We start from the raw sequence: 23,624 nt of genomic DNA, 5'->3' as shown, positions 1-23,624 counted from the left end.
AATGTAATGGATGAAGGTTTAAAAGAGTTGTTCAGAATTAGGTTAACCCAGAAAAGCAGCAGCAAGGATGAACATTGTCTTTAAGAAAAAAAAAAAATCATGATATAATTTATACATAATAAAGAGCAACAGTCTAACGAACTACGTTCAGCTTGTTATTCTCTCTGGCTTCCCGGGTCTCGTTCCAACACAGGTGGAAACACTGCCAAGCCCCATCTCTGGGCTTCTGTTGTACTTCAGATTGGCCCTGAAGATGAGAGCAGATGTCTCAATGGTGACACAAACAAGTTTTAAGTGCTTGTTTTGTGATGTGTTGGGATTCTGTGATGGGAGATGTTTCCATGGGTTTTTGATCTTGAGAGTCATATATGATGGTTCTTTCTCGGCAAAGGAACCTTTTAATCATACATTTGCTTCGATTGTCTGTTAGGGCAATAAAACCTTATATTTAAATTCCAATGTTACTAAATGTTTAGTGCTTCTAGTCCTGACAAGGCACTTGAGAAGAACCTTGTTATTTATGGATGAAACTTCCTTAGAGTCAAGGAGATTGAATTTTTGCTTATACAATCATTGCTGGTACCATCATTATGTAGTTTTTTTTTATCTTTCTACTGTACTGATTGTCTGTCTGAATTGGTCAGTAAAACAATCAAGTCACCAAACTGTAGACTGAAGGAGTTATCTTTGTTTGGCAAATTTTGCTGTTGTGGGACAGTCAAAAAGAAGAATCTAGAACAGGTCCTTCTAAAATCCCCAAAGATTGTTTCCAATAGCATTCATATTGGGTTTGGGATTGCACAACCAAAACCCTAAATACACATTTATCAAAAAGCTGCTTTGTTTTTGTCCTCAGTTTCCCCCAAATTATTTTTCCCCCCGTAAAAACATTAGCCGTGATTCATTTATTTTGTTTGTGTAGGGATCAGCTTTATCAAGATATAATATCGATCTAACAGATTGTGTGTTTGGGGTCAAAGAGGCCTCTGAGGGGGGAGAAAAAAACAAACCTCTACTGCAAGCAGATTACACCCATGTGTGGCAATGACTCATACTTGTTTGTATGATTGCTGACCTGTGCAATAATTTGGTGTGTGTGTGTGAATATATATAGTAACAGTCTTATGAGGGTGTATGATGACTTGTATGCTAGGTTGGACAGTAAGGAGGGAGGGGATTTATACGGGTTGGCAGAATTATTGTTCCGGGAAAGAGTAGTAGAAACTAGACTGAGAGCGGAAGTCTGTATTTGTGAGCAGCAGTATTGTTTCATGCCTAGAAAGAGTACCACAGATGTAGTATTTGCTTTGAGAATACTGGTAGAGAATTGCAGAGAAGGTCAAAGGGAGCTGCACTGTGCCTTTGTAGACATAGAAAAAGCATACAACAGGGTGGCAAGAGATGTACTATTGTATTGTATCTGGAAGTCTGGATTGGCAGTCAAGTATGTTCGACCGGTGCAGGACATGTATGCAAGATGTGAGACAGTGGCAACGTGTGATGCACGTGGGACAGAAAAGTTCAAGGTGGAGGTGGAACTACATCAGTGATCAGCTCTGAGCCTCTTCTTCTTTGCATTGGGGATGGACAGGCTGACCGATGAGGTTAGACAGGAATCTCCACGGGCAGTGATTTTTGCAGATGATGATCGTGTGATCTGTAGCAAGAGCAGGGAAATAGAGAGGTGGAGGTATGCTCTGGAATGACGGTTAGTCTTTGAAAAACAGCATTTATGTGTGTGAACGGGAGGGAACCATGTGGAACAGTGAGGCTACAGGGAGTAGAGATAAAGAAGGTGGAGGATTTTAAGTACTTTGGGTCAACAGTCCAGAGTAATGGAGAGTGTGGAAAAGAGGTGAAGAAACAGGTTCAAGTTGTCTGGAACGGGAGGGAAAAGTGTCCGGGGTACTCTGCGATAGAAGACTATCAGCCGGTATGAAAGGAAAGGTGTACAAGACAGTAACGGGACCAGCGATGCTGCATGGTTTAGAGATGGTGGCATTTAAGAAAATACAGGAAGCAGAGCTGGTGGTAGCAGAGACAAAGATTTCAACGTTCTCTTTGGGAGTTACCAGGATGGATAGGATCAGGAATGAGTCTATCAGAGAGACAACACATGTTAGATGTTCTGGTGAGAAGGTTAGAGAAACAAGACTGAGATGGTTCGATCATGTGAGGAGGAGGGATAGTGACTATATTGGTAGGAGGATGCTGGGATTGGAGCTGCCAGGCGGGAGATCTAGAGGAAGACCAAAGAAGATTTATGGACGTAGTGAAAGAGGACATGAAGTTAATTGGTGTGAGAGTAGAGGATATAGAGACGACGGTTAGATGGAGGAGATTGATTTGCTGTGGCGACCCCTGAAGGAGAAGTTCAAATAGGAAAAGAAGAAGAACCACAAACCTTGTGCCAACGTAAGACAGGATAAAGCGCCATTTTTACGTTTCTGTGTCAAAGTTGGTTTGAGGTTTTGATTTTTTTCTCCTGCCTTGGAACAAACGCAGTCTTTAATAATTTTATTATCTCTTGAATCCTGTACGCTAATTTGTTTTTGTACTTCCCTACTATCTGACTCACCCATTAAGCAGCAGGACGCTGGTCACTACAATACTACCATAATTTCCGGACGATGAGCCGCGACTTTTTTCACGTAAACAAAGATGCGGCTAATACATGGACTTTTTTGGGTTGGGGACGCTAACGAGCTTCACGCAGCCAAAACATTTATCCTCGTCACATCAGACCGATGAAATGACCGGAAAATTCCGAATCCGTTCAACTCCGACACCGTAGAAGACGACTTTGACGGTTTTAGTGGTAGGAGGAAGCCCGAGATAGCGACCGGCGCCGGTGCAGCTTATATTGAGGTGCGCTCAATAGTCCGGAAATTACAGTAGGAGGCTGGCATTTACTTGCTTTTGCTGTTAATCAAATTCATCCCACTGTCATTGACCTGTCTTTCTCTATAGCATTGCAAGGCATTGCCGTGCCTCAACATACATTTGTTGCTCTCAAACTTGGTGCGACAGAGTGTAAACTTTGGGTTGCATGGTGCGTGTTATCATTTGCTCAGCTGCTCAAATGCTGTCTGCCAAAGGGCGAACACAAAACACACACTACCCCTCCTGAATATTTGTTTGTCACTGTCAAGGAATCCAAGTTTTCCTCCATGCGCTGTCACTCAGCTCCTTCTTTTCCTCAAGAAAGGAAAATAAGGAGTCCATTCATTCTCGTATGGTTACATTTACGGACATTGCTTTGACTGGCTGATAATGTTCTTTATGCCGAACCCCTTGAAGGTAGAGAACTACAGTCTGCCGGGCTTCTTTCTAATGTCGAGTCATTCTCTCAAATTGTGATTTTGCTTTCCCCTTTAGGGGTCGCCAGAGCAAAGTGGTCTTCTTCTAGGCCTCCTGTCAAGCAGTTCCAACCTGAGCATCCTTCAGCTTATATTTAAAATCCCTCTGTACATGTCAAAGTCATCTCGGTCTGGCTTCTCTGACTTTATCTCCAAAACATCTAACATTTGCTAGTTCTCTAATGAACTCATTCCTGATCCTATCCATCCTTGTCACTCCCTCTACATTTTCATTTGTAGCCATTTGGATGCCATACATAATTTTAAGATATTTGTAAGTTTCCCACACCAGCTGCTGGTGCAGGAGTTTCCCTAAGAATGGCGAGACCAATAAAAACTTACTGATAGTTAGAGATCGACAAATCTTTGCTAAGAAATGAATACGAGTGCAACTTTCCAAGTTGGGTTAACTTTTTACGTATGAGTATAAATAGGGTGGGCAGCAAGAAATTCGATTTACCTGGAGTATTGAATATGGAATGGTTTTAATTTAACCCCCAAATAAAAACAAGTCATACTGTGGTATCTGGTGAAAACATTACAGTAAAGTCTTGTTAAGTCGTGATATGAAAAAGTCAAATATTGTATAGGTTGAGAACCTCGCAGCAAAGACTCAGCACACACACACACACAAACAAAAAAAAAAACAGGAAAAAAGAATCACTCTTAAACAAAAGCGAAGCAGTAGGGTTGAGCACACAAACAGAATTAATTAAGGCCAATTACGCCGGCGTTTTGCTTTTGTAGGGGCAGCAGGGTTAGTCCTCAATTTTGGAGCTTTAATTGTCATCCGTGGTGGACATTTTCTCAGCGGGTTAAATGAAGTCAGGGGAATTAAAAACCCTTCTGCTATGATCCCCTCACTGTAAATACACTCTTCATTATGCAGTGAGGTGCATGTGTGTTTTAGGGGGAAAAAAAAAAAAGTAAGTGCTCTGCTCTTCTGATAAGGTCTTCCTTGGGGTTATTTCTCAAATAGACCACTTTACCTGCCCCAAATGGGAAATTGATTTCCCGAGTTTACTCTTGCTCGTCTTCAGTGAGGCTAATTAGAAATCACTTTTTATTCCAATTGTGAAGATATTACGTGTACTGTTGTGTATTGCGATTATGGCGCGCCGCGTCCCCCAGTCAGTCACTTTTTGTCTATTCGCCTCCATATCTCCCCGAGTTCTCTCTTTCATTGTAGTGTGGATCTGAGACTGGCTGTTAGCAGTGAGCTGGAGCAGTATCTGATTCTGAATGCTCACCCAGCGTTATAAATCAAGTGTGTTGGTCCCCTGGGTGCCGTCACCATCTCCATCAGTTCCACTGTTTTATTCATCCACTCCTTCGTCTCATCACAATTCTTTCCCACATTAAATTGTGTGTGTGTGTGTGTGTCTGTGTGTAGGTCGGTATGAAAGGTAAGGAGAGAGGGATGTGACATGGATGAGACAAAATGAACAGCGGGGCTGAGGATGGCTTGAAAGGGCGAAAGTATCATTGTTGGTGCATTTGGGAGATGACAGAAAAAGTTAGAAAGGGGGGAAATGAGGGCAGCTGAGCAAAAGCTAGTTAGGGCAGAAGAAATAGAAGGGGAAATGATAGGTGACTGGGAAAAGTAAACATCTTCGAGAGATAGAGCGGTTAAAAAAACAAAAGCAGTTTGGAAGATGAGCACAATGATGAGCTTCAGGGGGAGTAAATGAAGGAGGAGGGCTGAAAGTGTGTCGAGTGATAAACAAAATAAAGTCATTTATAGTTGACTCGGAGCTAATTTAGATTTATTGACAATTAACACAAGTCGAAGATGACAAGCACATTCTAATACAATCCAGAACAATAAACTGCTCTTAAGTTGTATTTTTTTTTTTACTTTTTATGCACCGTAAATTTATGTGCCGTAAATTCCGAACACTCCGAACACTCCGACACTGCTTTTTTCACACACTTTGAACACTGCGGTTTAAACAATGTTGTGGCTAATTTCTGGATTTTTTTTTGTCGTCCTATTGAGCTTCATGCCGCCGAAACATTTAGCCTTGTTAAATCAGACCAATAAAAGTGCCGTGAAATTCTGAAGCGGTTCAATCCCGACACTGATGAAGACCACGTTAATGGTTTTAGTGCGCAGCAGAGCGATCGGCGAGCCGGTGCGGCTTATATTCCGGTGTCCTCGATAGTCTGGAAATTACCTTAAATGAGTGTTTCATCCATGTTTATGAGCACAGTTGTTTGCCATTAAAATTGGGAAATTGAGAGAAATCAATTCACAGAAGAAATCGAATATCTTTTTCCTTTTTGTATTCGCTTAGTTTCAAGGAGATCATCAACAACACTGGATACTGCCAGCATGTGATTTCAGCACAAATGGAGTTGTTATTAAAGTGTTTGTTTTTTTTTTTGGGGGGGAGAAGGTTGTTATCTGATTCAAATTGTAGTTCACTATAGCCCCGCAGGAATCTGAGAATAGGTGCAGTACTAAATTGAGCAGTATGGACATGAATGGCCTAGAGGACCGAGCAGAAATTGTTACCCCCTGCGCCGATTCAACCCCTTCACTGAATATCCCTCCATTTTTGTGTTTCGCCTCTTTACCGGCTAAACTGGTTAAAAAGCAGGGAATCCCTTCAGGCGTCACGGGTCATTTTTACAATTCAAACGAGCAACCTCGTACTAGAACATTCCCGTCTCGTCCCTTTGTGCATATGACATGACCTCACCAGTCAGCCGGACGAGGCCGGCGTAGGTTTAATGTACACAGAAGTTGCCCTTAAACATCAAGGGAGCAAGAGAGGGAAAATGTCAGCATATCAAGTGAAGAACCATTTTGTTCAGCTCCATTCCTCTGTTAATGTGTTTGACAGTCAGAAAGAGACGAGACACGCGAGTCAGAAAAGAATACACTGAACATTGTAAAAGGAACATTAAAAGTTGACTGTGAAACGGAGAGAAAGTAGAAATAAATTAAAAATGAGCGGTACGCCACGAGAGGCAACGAGCTGCAGCTTTTAGAGCTTTTGTATAAGAAATAAATGTCTTGGAGGGAGGATGTGAAGCGAGTGATGTCCTTCACAGTTATTCTCCTGCTTTCTTTGCAGCAACAGACCTCCCAGCGTATTCCCTGTAATATGTCTAGGTCCTGAGGTGGACCCTGTTCTCATCTGCAGAGTGCTCCTTTTTGGGAAAACACTGGAACATTCCTGGAAAAGGCGGCATGTGTGAATGACAGTTGGGTTTTGTCAGCACATGTCCCTTCCTTCCTTCCCTCCTTCCTTTTAGCCTTATGTGATTTACGCACCAAAATGAAAATCCACCGGCATTTGGTTCTTTGGTTGATATTAAATTTCAGACCTTTTCCCGCAGCTGACGTGTACTTTCCACTAATTCGTTTTCCGCTCATCTCCGTCGCAGACATCAACTACCCAGAGTTTCTATTGAGTTGGCCCTTTTGTTTCGGTGCCATGCAGTCTCCTGCGACAATGCCAAAACTGATCCTGGCTAGTCCTAGATATCCAAAAGAGTTCTACCCCACTGAAAATAAGCAGCTCCTTGATAGTGGCACAAGAATAGAAGACTATAATTATAAAATCTTGAAGACAAATTACTCTATTTCCTGCAAAAGTCCTGGGGGTATACGAAACCAAAAGTTTTTGAGTTCACTTCAATACATTGTTTTCTATTGATTAGGACAAGACTCAATGCACTTCACTGGAGATATAAACCATAAAGATGGGTTTTAATAGTGTGAGCCAATGACTACGTATGTATGAACATAAATACAAAAGAAATGACTGATTTGTCTTCAGGCAATACATTTAATTGTCAGACAACTTTTAGTTCTACTGAGATAAAATTGATCCAGGAGATCCACAATTCTTTCAATGCTGTGAAAAAATTGATAAAAGAGTGAGTGAAGGGCATGTCTAGATTCTAGATTCAACTATCCGAGAAAATTGTAATTTCCAACAGTCGCAAATCACTAGAACGTCTGAAATCGCATGCTCCTCTATCCTAAAAAAATCAAACTTAACAGGATTTTCTTACTTGGCTGTGGATTCAACATGCTTAACAAAACACACGCCTGCCAACACTGATGCTTTTGCTAAGAGTAGTTGTGCAGTTAAATACTGCATTTTATAATAAACTTCCGCCTTTATGCTTCAGAGGCACGTTATCGGTCTTATGTTGAGCTGATTTTGTCTGTGGATGGAAGAAAGATTAATTCTGACACGGTGCTGTGTGGATGGAGATAATTTCAGTTTTGCAATTGCGGTTTTAAATGAAAATGTATCAGTGTGGATGTTTCTGTCGCCTCAGGATGCATTGAAATCTAATCATTCAGACCACATTCTAAGGATTATTATTATTACAGAACTTCAGAATGGTAGAAAGGGGTTCTTTTTTTCATAAGCTAGCCTCCAGGAGCAATTCAGACAGCTTTAACAAACACGATTTTATATCCTTAAATAAAATTAAAATGTCTGTTCCAAACAAACAGTTGTTTGTCAGCTTTGTCCCTCTGACTCACTGCAGCTCAGCCTAAGATGTTGAGTCTCATACATCGAGTCCATCATAAAGTAACACCCCTCCACTGCGTATTGAAACCAAGCAATACTTTCACTTCCACGAGCCCGAAATGTCTTCTCCTGCTTTGCTGTGCTATTAGGCTGTGTTAATCACAGATTGCCCTGTGTTTACTCATGCAAGTAAGTACACTTGTTCCCCTTTCAGGTGAATGCACATGGGATATGGATGCGAAAAATGATTGCTTCTGATGAAATGGTATTGCAATATTTGCGGAAGAAACAAAACGAACCTCCACATGTAAACATAGTCTTTTGAGTACAATCGCGGTTCCTTAAGTAAAAGACCATGCGAGCACCTTTTGAATATAAGAAGGCCGCAGATAGTCTTTTCAGGGGTTTTAAGTTGATCTGCTGCTGTTAGGGATTATACAGAAAAAGCGCGATACACACTGCATGCCTCTTTAGTAAACAGACAGTTAAGCAAGCACTGACCATAAGATCAAGTGCTATTGGCTTACTTTTTTTATCCCTTTCAAAAAGAGAAATTGGGGTGCGAACATGCCAGCCAACACGGCCACACCTTTACCCTTGAACATTATCTCCGTAAGACCCGTGACAAGTGGCGCTGTCACATAAGCACAGGTGAAGTAGTTGGTATGTCATGCACACGAAGCAGCAGCCTCGCTATGCTCTCAGTCTTCTGTGTCAGAGCGTCACTGAATTTTCACACACATGCAAGTGTGCATGCAAGTGTAAGGGAGCAGTTCTCTGCAGGGCTTGCTTAACTAAGATTAATTGCACCTAATCCACTGTGCCAGGTGGAACATAGACCACTGTGGGTGCGCTCACAGAAACACACAGAGGCACTCACAAATAGGCACACAGATCCCATTACAGCCTTGCTGGTGAAAATTAGCGTCTTGCCTCTCTTGACATGCCGGAGTAGACCACTACTCGATACCACCATTTACTTCCTGGCAGCTCGCACATTTATCAATGTTCCCTCATTCCGCTGATGAGCATCTGGATAGACCAAAAACAATGAGAAAAGGACGATCTATGGGGCTCTCATATTAGGCCCAGCTGACCTTGAAAATACATTGAAGGGATTTGTCCCCTTTTTCTGTGAAGAAATGGAAAAACGGGCTTGATGTTTAATGTCCAAGAAAGTACTGCCCAAGATCAGCTTTGTCTGCAATAGCGAATAATTTATTTACTCCAACAGGAAGTACTTCTCACTCAGTGATGTGGTTCTTGTGCAGGGTAGTACCGTGTTAATGATGTGGCTCAGTGATAATGAGAGTTAATTCAGAAGGACGCAAAGATATATGCAAACGGTGTAACATTTAAGAATAAGAATAAGAATAAGAACAACTTTATTTATCCCGAAGGAAATTGCTGTGCCAGAGTTTCATGTAAAACATAGCAATAATAGTTGGTAGGAGGGAGAATAAGAAATACAAATAAAATGTAAAGTGTCAAAGTTAAGGCTATCAAGTGTTTTAAGGTCTTAAAAAGTACAAAGATTTGAATTTAAATTTGTTCTGTTTTTCAAACAAAGTCCAATCTGGACACGTCTTTTACATTAAAAGCGTACGTTCAAATTGACGAAAGGAGACATTTAACTTGATACAGCTTCCTGTCTTTGACTGACTAAAATCTCAAGGGGAAAATATTAAATCGGCGAGTCTGTGCAAATGGGTTGCTTTACTTCTGAAATGTTCCCTTTGGGATACCATGGCAAGCTTAAGACAGAAAAACCAACATACCGATGGACCCAGTAGAAGCCAGGTGTTCTCGCTGCCTGGCAAGCAGTCGTATGTGAATGTTTGAATAGTTTCACTTTGTGCATGTATTTTGGCTCTCGCGTAGAATTTTTTGTTGTCTGAGGGAGATAGAGAAAGAGTTTGAGAGCAAATAAAACAAAATCAATCCAAGATTTATGTAGGTAGCACTTTGCAGCACACTCTTGGGTAATGTCTGTTAGCTCAGGGTTTAATTGGCATATTGTTTTGTGCCAGTGAGACAAAATAAGCTTGGCATAATGAATGTGAATTAGATGGGACTTGGAAACCAGAGGAATGTTTCATCCGAAGCAGCGGTTCACAGTGAAAAGTTCTGACGTACAATTCTTTTACACAAGAGCCTTTCCCAAATCATATCTGGAATACCTTCGGCAGCACAGTCCATGGTTAGGATCAACACAGTAACAATGTATATTTAGTTTCATCAATCTTGTTTCGATACTTTTACTACCTCTTACTTACAAGGGGCCCGGCTACAGGAAGGGCTGTATACAATTGCTCAGGTAATGTTATCAGAAGGCCAATAGTTCAATCACCAGCTCCTCCAGAGTCTGTGTCAAAGTGTCCTTGATAAAGATACTAAACCTCTAATTGCTCGTGATGAACAAGTAGGGACCTTCAACAACAGCCCTCTTCAGTGTGTGAATGTGAGCGTTAATGGCTGACAGAGACAACATTGTAAAACTCGTTTAGTGCGGTTCGATGTATCGCCCCTGCATTTGGTGATGTTTCATCTTAAATGTCCTTGTGAATAACTTTCTATACCTTTTTCACTCCCTTTTTTTTTTTTCTTGCGCTGCACAGGCAGCTCAACTTTATCATATTTCATGACACCGGGGGCAAGACCCGCATCTTAAAAGTGACCTCTGCTGAACGCCTTCCACAAATCCAGCCGGAAAAGTAGTGCATTTGGTCAATTGGACTCTTTTGATCAGCAGCGATTTGTATTGTGGAGAATGGACTCTGATAGAAATATGGAGAAAAATGAAAATGAAACAAAGCAGGCGGCCAAAGCATTTGAATGTTTTTATGTTTTCTGGCCATAGAAGAATACCAAGAGTGTATTTCACTTTGTATTCAGATGCATGAGATTGTCGTGGAGCAAAGTAATTCAGCAGGCACAAGAAGATTCTGGTCATTTTGGCAAAATGGAGTCCAAATGTGTACATAGTGTGTGTGAGAATGTAGATAAAACGACAGGACCTGTGTGGCTTTAGTTTGTGGAAGAGGTCTCCTTCCACTCTTTGTAAAAAATCTTAATTTCATTCTCTTTAAATGTGTTACAGAAACAGAATGACTTACTCACTGAAGGCTCAACTATTTATGGGCAGAACTTGAAAATAAGTTAGTCTGTCCCCCGCATTCATTTGTCTAAAATATGATTTACTTACATTTTATTCATTTATATATTCTTGTGTTATTGCCAGTAATATGTCCTTTTAAATTACACTCACTGGTGCATCAATTTTGATGGTCAGAATTTGTACTGCAATACTGCTCAAGTATATTGCAAATTCAAAAATATTGCAACTTCTTTATGCATTCTAGACATGCCATGACAAGCATGTTCTCTTTGCCACCAACAGGAAACACTGACAAACATGGAGAACTTGATATTTTTACATTTGCAACCCAACTAGCTCTGCAAATATCAACCTCCTATGGATGTCTTTTCCTGCTTTTCCATGTAACGTTGAACGACATTGCTGGATCGATATATCACGTTAGGAAAGCACCGTATAATAAAGTTACGTTTCCTTTTTACTCGGGGCTAGGTGTGTGCACATAAAATCTACCGAGACTTTGTTGAACTCCTGCAGAAAAAGGTGTAACAACATTATTGGACTAAACCCGTTCTTTTTTTCCTGTCACAGCCCCTCCACAATGCCCATAGCACATTCCAAGCCACAGTTAGCTGCCAGGGACTTCATGACCCTCTACCACACATGAATCAATTAGGCTTTTGGCTAAGGCAGGGGTCGCCACACTTTTGGGCTTCAGGGCCGTATTTAATTTTCCAATCTGCGAGGCTGACCAGATCTTTGGTCGATGAGGGAGCATAAAGTATAGAATGTATGAAAGTCCATTTCCATTGTCCTACTTTTAGGTAGGAAGATTAAAAAAAAAAAGAACTAACGTTTAATGGATTTAACGGGAACCATTTTGCCAGTCAGCCTTTTTTTCCCTGCACATCAGAAACTGCCGGCAACTTTGTTGCAGAGATTCTCAGGTCACCATCGAGTGTTCGCCGGCGAGCTGAGCTCTGTGGTGTGCTCAGCTTCCTCACACTGGATTTAGTCACAAAAGTTGAACCAGATAACATCTTCCTCCCACCCGCTGTCAAAGGGTATGGCTTTTTCTTGTTCAAGGAGGTATGAAACATATTGTGAGTTTGTCAGTTTCTTAATCATCGACCGATAGGGGACACAACACCAGTTGAAGTAACTTCTCACAACTTAAGAAATTCCATCATCGACCGCAGAATCCCCTGTGGCGCTTGTCCAGCATCTGACCCGATTCCGCCACATGTTTAGGGGCTTCTCTCAGCGTCGCTAGCACAGGGATGTGTGCAAATGATCTCTTTGACATTTGTTGCTTATCGACTAACTTGCATACCAGTAGACAGCAAGCTTTTGCTTTGTTATCTTCATTAGTAGAATGACAAATAAAATAATTTGCTGAATCTGCAAGTTCGCGTCTGACCTTGTAGCAGCGGCTTTTTGGTCTGACAAGTTGCTAGCATAGTTAGCAAGCCAAATTTTGTATTCCTTCTCGATAACAATGCTATTCCGACCAAATGAGACACATGCTTCAGTTAAAAATTATTTTTCAGACCACCTCATTTTCCCCGCCTTTTTGTCTGTTCGTTCACCCCGAGGGTGTCAAGCATTAGGTTAAGAAAAGAAAGGAACTTGACATTGGAAAAGGTCCTATGTAGTTGTTGTGCACCATCTGGTGGTACTATTTAAACATGGCAGGAAAAAAGTTAAATGTAAATAATTAATAGGATTGTAGTGGATGTAAATCCCTGTGGGCTGGGTGTAAACAAAGCTGAAGGCTGGATGCGGCTCAGGGACGTAGTGTTCCCACCTCTTGTGTAAGGTGTTGTGTGTTTGGTGTGAGCAATCAGGGATGCATCAAAGTGAGAGCAGATGGTGCACGGATACACTATTTGGTTATTTTCTACCTTGAGAAGCTAGTTTCTGTTCCGCTGAGCACAAATTTCTTTTTCCGTTAGATTGCATTCTAGTTTTATCATATTTAAGGGTAAAAGCAATGGGGCCAAGTTTATGTGCATCTTTACTGAAAAGCTGCAAAGACAAGTTATTGGGGACGTTACAGAGCAATCATACCAATTCCAGCACCACTAGAACTAAAGGAGAGTTATTGACTTGGAAAGCTCCCATGTTGCCGTACTTGGAGTCAATATTTATTTTCAATCTGTGCAACTTTGCTCTTATTATATTTCATGAAAAAGGTCTTTCAGAAAACAAACGCACCGCGATATCTTAAGTTTCTGTCGATGGTTCAATTACACTGTGAAATAAACGCTGTACCGCGTCGTCCTGCTTTCCAGGAACAGCGTCCCTGTTTGTGTTTCTGCTTACATGTGTTTCAACACACAGAAGCGCTGTAGTATTTACAGGCAAGACGTCATCAGCCTGTCATTGTGATGATTAGAATGTGCTGTGACACAAACAAACATGCATCCTCACATTTGGAGACACAGACACACACACACATGCGCGCACATCACACCGCCTGTACCGAGATGTTGTTGCCTGCAGCGAAATGCAAGGTCTGATGCAGTTCACCTCTTGTGTCATTGAGTATTAGCGTATGGACTATCCGTCAGCTTCACTGCAGAGACAGACGTCCATGCACCTGTGTGTGTGTTTGCGCATGTGCCCGTCTACACACGCACCACACACACACAAACACACACACACACACACACTCAGATTTTTGACGACTTTTAACATGGCCTCCCAAGGTGCAGAGTCAAGCCTCTAGCTAATAATTGCCTCATCACACACACACACACACACACACACACACACACACACACACACACACTCAGGCATCGGAAGTACAGCTTACACAAATGTCTCTCTGCCACATCTAAGTGGGGCATATTGTACAGCCATCTTTGATATTGTCACACAGCATCACATCCGGTGTCCTCCATTTTCTCCCTATCCAAACACTCCAGCTCCTAGATTTTCTTTTAAGCACGCATTTACTTTATCGCACAAACTGACTTTACCCCTTCTCCCTTCCCTGTCACCAAGCACGCGCAATCAAGCAGCACTAAGAGAATGGCCAGACTCATTCCATGTCTGGCCTTGAGACCCACATTGATTGATAGGAAAGGCAGCAGGGCAGCGAAATGCGGGTGGAATAGCAAACAAAAGTATGTGCTCTCACCCCACGCCTTGATGATATTGGTAAATTGTCTATTCTCTGCCTAACACTCCTGTTGTGTCCACAGAACATTACACTCTGTCTTTTTGCAACCCAGCATTGAGGTATAAATACGTCTTTCCTTTGAAAATGAAAACACAGTTGGCTCCTAAACCATCTTATTTAGCATATACCTAGCTATTTATGATCCCTCTGTCTTGATCAAGACCTTACATTCTATTTGTTTTTTTTTTTCTTATCAAGTGAGGGCTTTCCAGAGAAGAGAGGAAAAAAAGGTGGAAAAAAACAAACAAACAGAGGAACCCCCCCCCCCTCCCCTTACCAGAAGTATTACCTTTTATTTAGTGTGGCGCTTTCCAAACATCAATGTGTTTTTCACCTAGCGATACAATTTGTCAGTATTTACACTCAGTCCAACACTACACTGCCTCAATATTCTCAGTCACCACTTGTAAATCCCGATTCCTGATTAAAATTGCCCCAGCCCCCAGGGACCAAGTGTAAATGGAATCACAGGTGTGAATGGTTGTTAAATCTCCAAGGAGGACTTCACACGGCAGCGTTGGAGACGAACAGGCCCCTCGGATGAAAGGCCAAACACCCTCGAGTGTCTACAACCAAGTACAGCTGCCCTTGATGTAACCCAGAGATTTTACAAATATGTCAATATCTTAGTTGTATTCCCACCTGTTGTGCGCTGCACATCTTTCTCCTCAGTCTCTGCTTGACACGTAGAGCAGCTGGATTGGCGGTAAGACATGAGACGGTTCTGCAAGTTTTTCTGCCTTATATTCGCCGCAGGACTTTTTGGTTTTTAAACAAGCGAGATAGTAAGCGTGTGAATGAGATCTTCAACAGATGAGCCTGCTGGTTCGCCACTAGTCTACTGTGTAACCCAACCGCGTGATTCAGGTTGCATGGCACTTTGTCTGAATGTCGTCATGGCATCTGCTGAGCTACTGGACTCCTAAGTAGTGTCAAAAATAAATGATTTAAAAAAAGACAACCATAAACCTCTTTATTTTTAAGTTTTACCCCAAGACTCATTTATAATTGAAAGCCATTTTTTTAATTCGGAAATGTAATAAATGTGAGTAGTCTTGATATCTGTTTGGATCATTGACACTAGACATTTTGAAGCCATGCTATATATATATTATTCTCTATTATTCTCCCAGATGTAATAAAAACCAATGTTAAAAATAAAACAATCTCTTGTTCATCTTATCCTCGTTCAGTTTTCCCATAAGTCTGTCAGTGTTGTATAATGGCTTGCAACTGATCTACTGTGTAACCAAATTTATTTTATCTAAGCTGCAAGCCGCTTTCTAAGAATGTCGTCATGACCCGAACACTTGTTTTTTAAAGCATGCTTCTGTACTGGAATCTTCAGTAGAAGTGTCATGGAGAAAATACATTTCCATTGCCTTAAAGAACATAAACTACGACACAAAGTTTTTTTTTTTTCCATTCGCATCCCAAAACTTAATTTTTTTAATAGAAAATAGCAACATTTTTTGGTCAGTTCTCAAACTCGATTCATGTCAATACTCTGCGTATAAATAATTGATATCACATGATTGTCTTAGGCAAGGAGTTTTTTTAAACGGTCTCTAAGATGTTTTCCAAATGAATGTTGAGAAACACAAGTTTGAAATCCCACCTCTATTCATGTTCCCATTTCGGCCGCAGATCTACAGTGGACAAACAACTTCAAAACAAAAAAAGGGAAAGCACAAGCATTAGCAAATAGGTTTTAACTTCAGAGCTTCCCCAGCAAATTACGAACCAAAATTTGCGAGCAGTGACAGTCTGCGCAGAAAGATTTCTCTTTACTTCCAAGAAGCTTTCATTCTGTAAGCCCTGGGCTCTTGGTCACTTGGGTGCTCAGCAGCGCTACCAGCTCTGAGAGGGGGGGGGGGGGGGGAAACTAATGCAGTTTCATGTTCTTTGAATTTCTCTGAAGCCCTCTATGCAGTTCTTTGCACTTGAGAAATAATTCAGTAAGTGATGCAGTTTCAAGATAGAATTAACCTGGTTCTTAAGATACCCCATGTATTTGCGATTAAATTCAGATCTAACCTTGAATAGAAATTTGTAGTAAAGTGAATGATATGCTTGCTGGACCATGGGGGAGAGAAAAAAAAAAATTGCAATCCTTCTGATTGAATTTGTATTAAGATTTGTCATGTCTGTCCTCTAAAGGCATTCCTTCAGCAGTTTAGCCAATTATTTGATAGCTTAATACACCAATTCAACAATTAGCTGGCTTGCAATTACCATTGCATCACTTCTTTGAACATGTTTGAAGTCCTGACCAAAAATCCTCTTAAGGATACATCACCATTTACATTCCGAATTAACGCCACATTCATTCGGTTTATTGTAAAAATACAGAAATTAACTTTACTGAACATATCATAGTGAAGTGTTTGGGTAAGAATTATCCATGACTATGATTAACACCATGCACAAGCACTATTTCACTGTTATTATTCACTGTTTCAGCTGGTTTATTTTTGATAAACCACAATAAAATTATTTTTACTTTTTATTTTATTTTATACTAGCCATACAGGCAGTAATCCCATCGAACAAGGTTTCCTGTCAGTCTCCTATTACCTATAGACATGGGGATTTTATAGAAGCTGAGTCGTAACCTTCAGTAAAGAAAAAGCGCCTCATTTTATGTAACTTGACAAGAACAGGTCAGCTTGAGCTCCAGTCCTGGTCCTCATTAGCTGCAATGCAGAGATGGTGGTCAGACAGACAGGTGGTGGAGGTAACCCCAAAAAGCACAACACAATTTATCGATTACTATTCTCACATTCAGTGCTTTAACTGCAAACTCCCAGTATGAGTCATTTAACAGCCCCCTCCAAACAAATATTGGAATTTTCTTGTAAGAAAATTCTCCCAAGGCTGGTCCTCTCTGTGAACAATTATGTTATTGCAAAGTTTGACAAGCTTCTCCTTATTTTAAATATTTCTGTGCTGATTCTATACTTGTTTTCAAGAAGATTGCAGAAGAGTATTGTGTGTGTGCTCTCACAAATATGTTTAGAAGCCAATCCCTGTGTAATGTTAGGTACAAGGCTGAGTCTGTGTGTAAGGAGCAGTAATTGGTGATACCATTTTGGGAATATGTGGTGATGTTCAAATAAATGGAGTATATGTGGTGCTATATATAAGTAGTTATGTGTACTTTCAGAGGGCAAAAAGCGCCTTAAGCTGTGTTATATTGAAAATTAAACTTGTTATTACAGATATTAATCAGTTGCGGGAAAACTGAAACAGTTGTTAGTAACGTTAATAACAATAGTGTTGCACTATAGATTGCATGACGTATTTACTTTCATTGCTTTTGATACATAAATGATCCGGGCAGCCAAAGTTCATGGTAAATCTTCATCCGCTCAAAAACAATACAGAGAATAACAATTTAAAAAACCAGCCAGTTGCTCAGAACAAACAAGACAGACAATTTTTTAATCCCCGCTTAAAGGTCAATTTGTGCACAATTTCCCTGCTGATGTCGGAGTGTTGAAGCTGGCATATGTGCCCTATACTGATTGGCATAGAGCTCCATAAAGCGAGTAGAAGATAGTAGTGGGGTAACAGGCTGCCGTCTTTGTCTCTTGAGGTCTGTGTGTCTTGGAGACTGCTGCAGGGCTGCCCCTGGGCAGAGCCTCGCTCCAAACAGACTGTTTCTCAGTTTCTACTTTGCTCTGCTCTGCATGCTCTTTCATGCTTACTCGTGTACCTCGCCCGCTTAATCATTTTCTCCCCGCGTGCACCCCAGTGGTTGTTTTAAACTCAAAATTACATTGAAGACCCTGGCATTTTCCCCACCTGCTTACCCAAGCTGTGCATTTCTCTTTGTGAAATATGCTAATTGCAAAAAAAAAAAAAGCCAAGAAACATACTCCGTGTCGTTCGCCACCTGCCTCCGTTTGCCACCGAATCGTCACGCGGTCTCTTTTCCAACTCTTTTGCAACCGATATTGCTCGGTTCTTCCCCGTCTCATCCATCCTCCCTCCGCTTTAAGACTAATCTGTTTGCTTTTATCTCGCTCAGCACGCTGATCAAGTTGAATTAAAAGGTTATACTAGTGCTGGCGGTCTGTCTCTCAAAACAACAAGGTTTTTGAATAGGTCTGTTTTGTTTGCGACTTCTGCGTCACACTCCAGTTTAGACGTTGAAATGTAATTATTTTAGGGGAAGAGGCACGTTAGCGCCACCCCTTTCCTTCAGAAATTGAATGTTTTTCAGCATGGGTTTTGTTGCGCGGTGTGTGCCTTGGCTCTATTAAACTAAACTCTGCTAAAAGGAGGTGACCGGCCACCTATCTCAGTGTAACACTAAAACATAAGTGTAAATAATTAGAAGCCCCGGTGGAAATCTATCGCCATTTATTTTTTGAGAAGAAAAAACACAGAAGAACTGTAATCAATAACAGCAAACATTTAATGCATGTGTTCGGGGGGGGGGATTAGATGGTGAAATAGTCCATGCAAAAACAGGATAAATTTAGCATTTTATACTCTACCAATACCCACATGAGGTTTAGAATCTCTTTGACAATCCGCTGTGCTGCTCCAATAAAGTAGCAGGAGTCGGGCATCTAAATTAAGACACACACTTGCACACGCACACACACACTCACACACATTTATATACATACATATATGTGCGTGTGTGTATATGTATATATTTTTTTTATCAAATATCTCAATGCCTTTTGTAGTATTACCACCAGGGGTCAAACTCAGGCTTCTTGTAAAACCTGCAAGGGGCAAACCCCCCCCTTTTTGTTTTAGTTTTTCAATATCTTATGTATATTATTGAGTTTGATCACTCTTTTATTCAATCCGTCTCCATTTTCATTTTGACAGGCTCATCTTTTAAACTCCCATACACATTTCCTCTTCTTCTCCCACTTTTCTAGCTCATTCTTTTGCCATCCTTCAGGCCGGTAATCCAGAGGCGCTCGGCCAGCTGCCCAGTGATAGCCTAATTTATCTACCTTTCTCAAGCCACCCTGCACTGAGATCCTGTTTCCCTTACATGCTGTTGCCTCTGTTAGGTACAGCAAACATGCCCAATTTGTTTGGGTTTCTGTCTGTGTGCACTTCCAATGTGTCTGAGTCAGTGAAATGGCTCTCAATGTTATCTAACAAGTCTTCTGTCCAGGGGTGAAAACCAGTTCATTTATCTATCCAAATGTTATCCCACCAACAAGAACATCCCAGCATGATGAATCAAAAATGTGGCATGGATGTCCTGGTTGATGTTTGATTTAAAAAAAATCTCCTCAGTAATCACTTGAGACAGAAGATGAAGCATTTCTTTTTCTCTCGCTTAGTTTATTTTTCCATCACATCCACGTCGGCCAGTTCAAGTCCCTTTTACTCAATTTTCTCTCATCTTTTTTTTTTCCTCCCTCCTTCTGCCAGTAAACCCGGTCCAGTACCAGATGGAGACTAGATATTCAGATCTCAAAAAAACGCCCATGATGATTTGTCAAGTTCAATCTGATGTGAAACCCCCACCTCTTAATTTCCTTTCTTTTCTACCTATATCTCTGCCTATAGTTCAGTACCAGATGGAGATGATGCGTTCTCTGCGTCACGTCAACATTGACCATCTGCATGTGGGATGGTACCAGTCCACCTACTACGGTTCCTTTGTCAGCCGCGCACTGCTCGATTCCCAGTTCAGCTACCAGCATGCCATCGAAGAGTCTGTTGTTCTCATTTACGGTAAGTAGAACAGAAAGGTGGAAAAGCAGATGTTGTTCCGGACATTTACACTTTTGAGGAAAATATATACATATTTTTTTTTAGTAAGTATTATGCCCCAAATCGTTTGAATCAGGGCTGCATGCATAACTAGTTACTAGTCACATGAATCACATGAATTTAGCCATTGTTTACTTGGAAATCTTTGCTAGTACTATGCATGGCTACTATGTTTTTTTTTGTTTATTTACACCATGTCAAATGAGGGAAAACTTCAATTTGTTCCAGCAGCAGAGCTTGGTTCATTTATATTATTACGTATTACGGGTTATATAAGCGTCTTACACTCGGCTGGACTCCTCCACAATCACAGGTGAGTGCAGTGTCGACTTTGCTGTCAAGGAACTTGATTGCAGAGAACACAACCAAGGCCATACACTGACCTGACACAAAAACTGCTCCGATGCCCAAAATGAACAGTGATAATACTCTCAATGGCCTCAGAAATATAGGCTACCATTAGTTAAAGTCTTGCACAAGGTCGCAGACATATTTATTTACTTACTTTTTACAAACCATGGCAACATCGACTACTGTTCCTTGCACTAAAAACTGCCTCTGACACTGAGAATTACGACAGTTAATGGTCACATAGTTGTAATAACATTTTATCCATGGTTAAATATGAGGATCAAACTATACCAAGTCAAATTTAGGCTTTTATTTAAATGTTTCTATTATATAACTTCTTCAAATCACATCTGATGACATGACTTCAATTCACATATACATGTTCTCAGCAATTTATCAGCGTGAAAAATGTAGAAAAAGAAATGTACAAATATCTCAAATTAGTCTGATTCAGATTTTTATAGGGAGACATTCTTCTCAAAGTGTATTTAAGTTGACGTGAAGTGTGTTTGGATTGAACTGTTTTGACTAAAAAAAATGAATAAAACAACCAAGTAGGGAGTGTGAGTGACTGCAAATTTAGGCCCAGCACTCTCACCTCCCACGTAACTTTCAGGTTAAAGATGCTGCACGTAACGCCATGTTTTACAAGAGCAGCACAAATGTCTAGAGTCCTTTTCAGGCCAACGGCAGCGATGAGAACGATGAGCAGAAACCACATACACGTAGATCATGGGCTGAAAGGTGCGTGGGGAGGATCGCAGAATCACTGAGGTGAAGGACTTTTCCCCTCCAGAAGCCCATGAAGCACATATTAGTGCATCAATTTGAGCTGTTGGCTGCAGCCCAAGCCAGAGGCTTTCCTCACTCACCTTTTTTTTTTTAACTTAGTTATGGTCAGACGGATAAGCTAAAGCATATTGTCTGCTTTTCATGTGGAATAATGACAGCCATCTCTCACCAGCCCAGAAGTAAACCGCAAGGTTTCATCAGCAAATGGGCTAAACGTCATACGGAACAGTTTAGATTGTGTATGAAGTTTGCCGATATTCATGTAGTATACATTGACATCCCAGCTCACTTATGGTGGGGCTTAAGGCAAACACTTCTCATCTATTACAGAGTTTTAGGTTTACTTTGAGGAAAAACATTTGGCTTGTAAGCCATGCCAACAATATCAATTGCCCCCAATAACAACATTTAATTTTAATTGGTTGTATTCAGCCACTAGAAATTAGACACCACGCATGCGTTTACATTATGTATCGTTAAAATACGTTTCCCTTAATGATCAAGATTTTAGCCCGAACCATTTAGCAACACTTCAAAATACTCAGATAAATTGGTGTAAAAACAGAGGTGCAGCTTGGAGCACCAACAGTAAATTGATGAAATAAGTGCTCTTTTAAATGACTAACATTGCATTTGGTTTTAATATTACAGTCATTGCATACTTCTTATGAGGCTGAATGAATCGTTAATCGTTTCATAACATCAGCAGTGTGTCCTTGTCCTTGAGTTTAGAGATAATAGATATCATCGATAGTCTTACACTGAATGAAACTGGGGAAGAATCACATAATATCTAATTTTGTGTAAGTAATGTATGCTTTCTGTTTGTCAATGGCAGTGGGACTTTCATCTCAGTATGCAAGATGTCGCAAAATATAAATCCCTGTAAATATTGTCACTCAGTATTTGTTATTTATCCTCCATGTTGTGCAGCTATGTGCCCATGGTATCCTAGCTTTATGAAGCAAAGAGTGGTGCAAAATACCACAGTTGTCACAAAAATGCACAAGCTCACAAAAATGAAGACTGTCTTTCATAAGCCGCCCTGTGCATTTCTATCCGATACAGAGCAATGGCAACTAAAGTGGTTCTGGTAAAAAAGCAAACAAACAAAAAAAACAAACCATCTATGTCTCACTGATGGCGAGTGTAAAGGAATTTCCCACTGTCAAACATGATTTGAGGGTCATCATGGCTCAAGATTGACTAATATTAACCATGCGATGCAAACCCTTTTGATCAACTAGAGCTAGTTAGCCATTAAGAAGACTGACTGATCAGCCAGCCAGCCCTTCCTCCTTTAAATGAGCATTCCTGTTAGCGCCAATCAATAACGCAGCACTTGATGGATCAGAGCACCTTACAGGTATCGACATTATTTCTGCTTTTAAGTTATAGGAATATGAAATTGATTCCTTTTTTTTTTTTTTTTTCTGTTGTCATTAGCAGACTGGTTATTTTACCAATAGTGAAACCATTGGGGGTAAAAAAACAAAACAAAAAAAAAACAGTCAGTTGGCCAGTTAGTGGTTTAATAACTTCTGGCTGTTTGGACAAACAGTGGGTTGTTTGTCAGCCGTGACAACAGTTTCTTTATAAGAGGGCAACTGTCATTAAAATAGAGAGATTGAGTCAAAGGCAGCAACTGGACACCTGCACATACGGTGGCTCTCAAGTCTTTCGTTATACACCGCTTGAGCCTGGTTGAAATCATTAAATTTACTGTGACTGATACCAAGCTCACAGAGCCAGTGATGTAGTGTGATAAAACAAGCGGATGACCCATAGCATACCAACTCGTGAACCGTTCCTAACAATAAATCTCCGTCATATGATCCCTATGCACTTGCGGGAATATTCCTGTATTGGGAAGAATCCTTTAAGGAGTTAAGCTACCATGTTTAGTCGAGGTGACACAAGAAAAGATTTGTCTATGTCAAAGTAACATCTTTCAATGAACTAACGCAGTGAATATCATTTTTGATGGCGCCTCGGCTCCTGCACTTTGTAATCCGATCCGGCCTCGTATTAAATTCCCACTAGCTTGTAATGTTGCTGTCAGGTACAAGAACTTTGAATTCTCACGATAGACTTCGTGGCTGAGTTTAAAGGATAAAAGAGCTTTATGGAAGAAGTTATTCACCCAGTCTGTATAAAGTTAACTATGAGGAACTTCATTTTAACATGCACGGAATTTGTGCACAACTGCCTTGGACAGAGATGTTGACCGTGATACTGAGATCTAACAGAAGTCATAGTAATGTTCTATTATTTAGTTGCATTCTGAGGTTTTGTTTGTTTTTTTTGGTTTTCCCCAAATCATTTATAACCTGCCCCTGTCTTAAGGCGAACCACTTTGCATGTGGTGAGTTTTATCACTAAACCAATGTTGGTATTCTTTATCAACAATGTTGAGCAGTGTTGAAGCGTGCCGCAGGCAAATAGTTTATCAGAGCTAGCTGTCGGGAACAGAACAAGTCACGAAAACACTTCTAGCGGACTGTACTTTAGCGGCTGTCAGTTCATTTACCCTAAAGCACATACTTACTGGTAAAAGAAGTAGAAATGGAGCAGGTGAT

At 40.7% G+C, this 23,624-nt stretch overlaps 1 protein-coding gene across 1 annotated transcript in view; it reads left to right on the top strand.

The window, feature by feature from the left end:
* LOC147229210 (eukaryotic translation initiation factor 3 subunit H) overlaps positions 1-23,624 on the top strand; it is a 63,212-nt gene that overhangs the window by 21,549 nt on the left and 18,039 nt on the right. The window contains exon 3 of the mRNA XM_086154503.1: positions 19,696-19,863. Within this exon, the coding sequence (XP_086010629.1) occupies positions 19,696-19,863 (168 nt within the window). The remainder of the gene's footprint in view (positions 1-19,695; positions 19,864-23,624) is intronic.

This window comes from Fistularia commersonii, chromosome 11 (assembly GCF_037954325.1).
Source record: "Fistularia commersonii isolate RoL2024-O1a breed Wild chromosome 11, RoL_Fcom_v1.0, whole genome shotgun sequence".
Classification (NCBI taxonomy): domain Eukaryota; kingdom Metazoa; phylum Chordata; class Actinopteri; order Syngnathiformes; family Fistulariidae; genus Fistularia; species Fistularia commersonii.
This window is presented reverse-complemented; position numbering and strand designations above follow the sequence as displayed.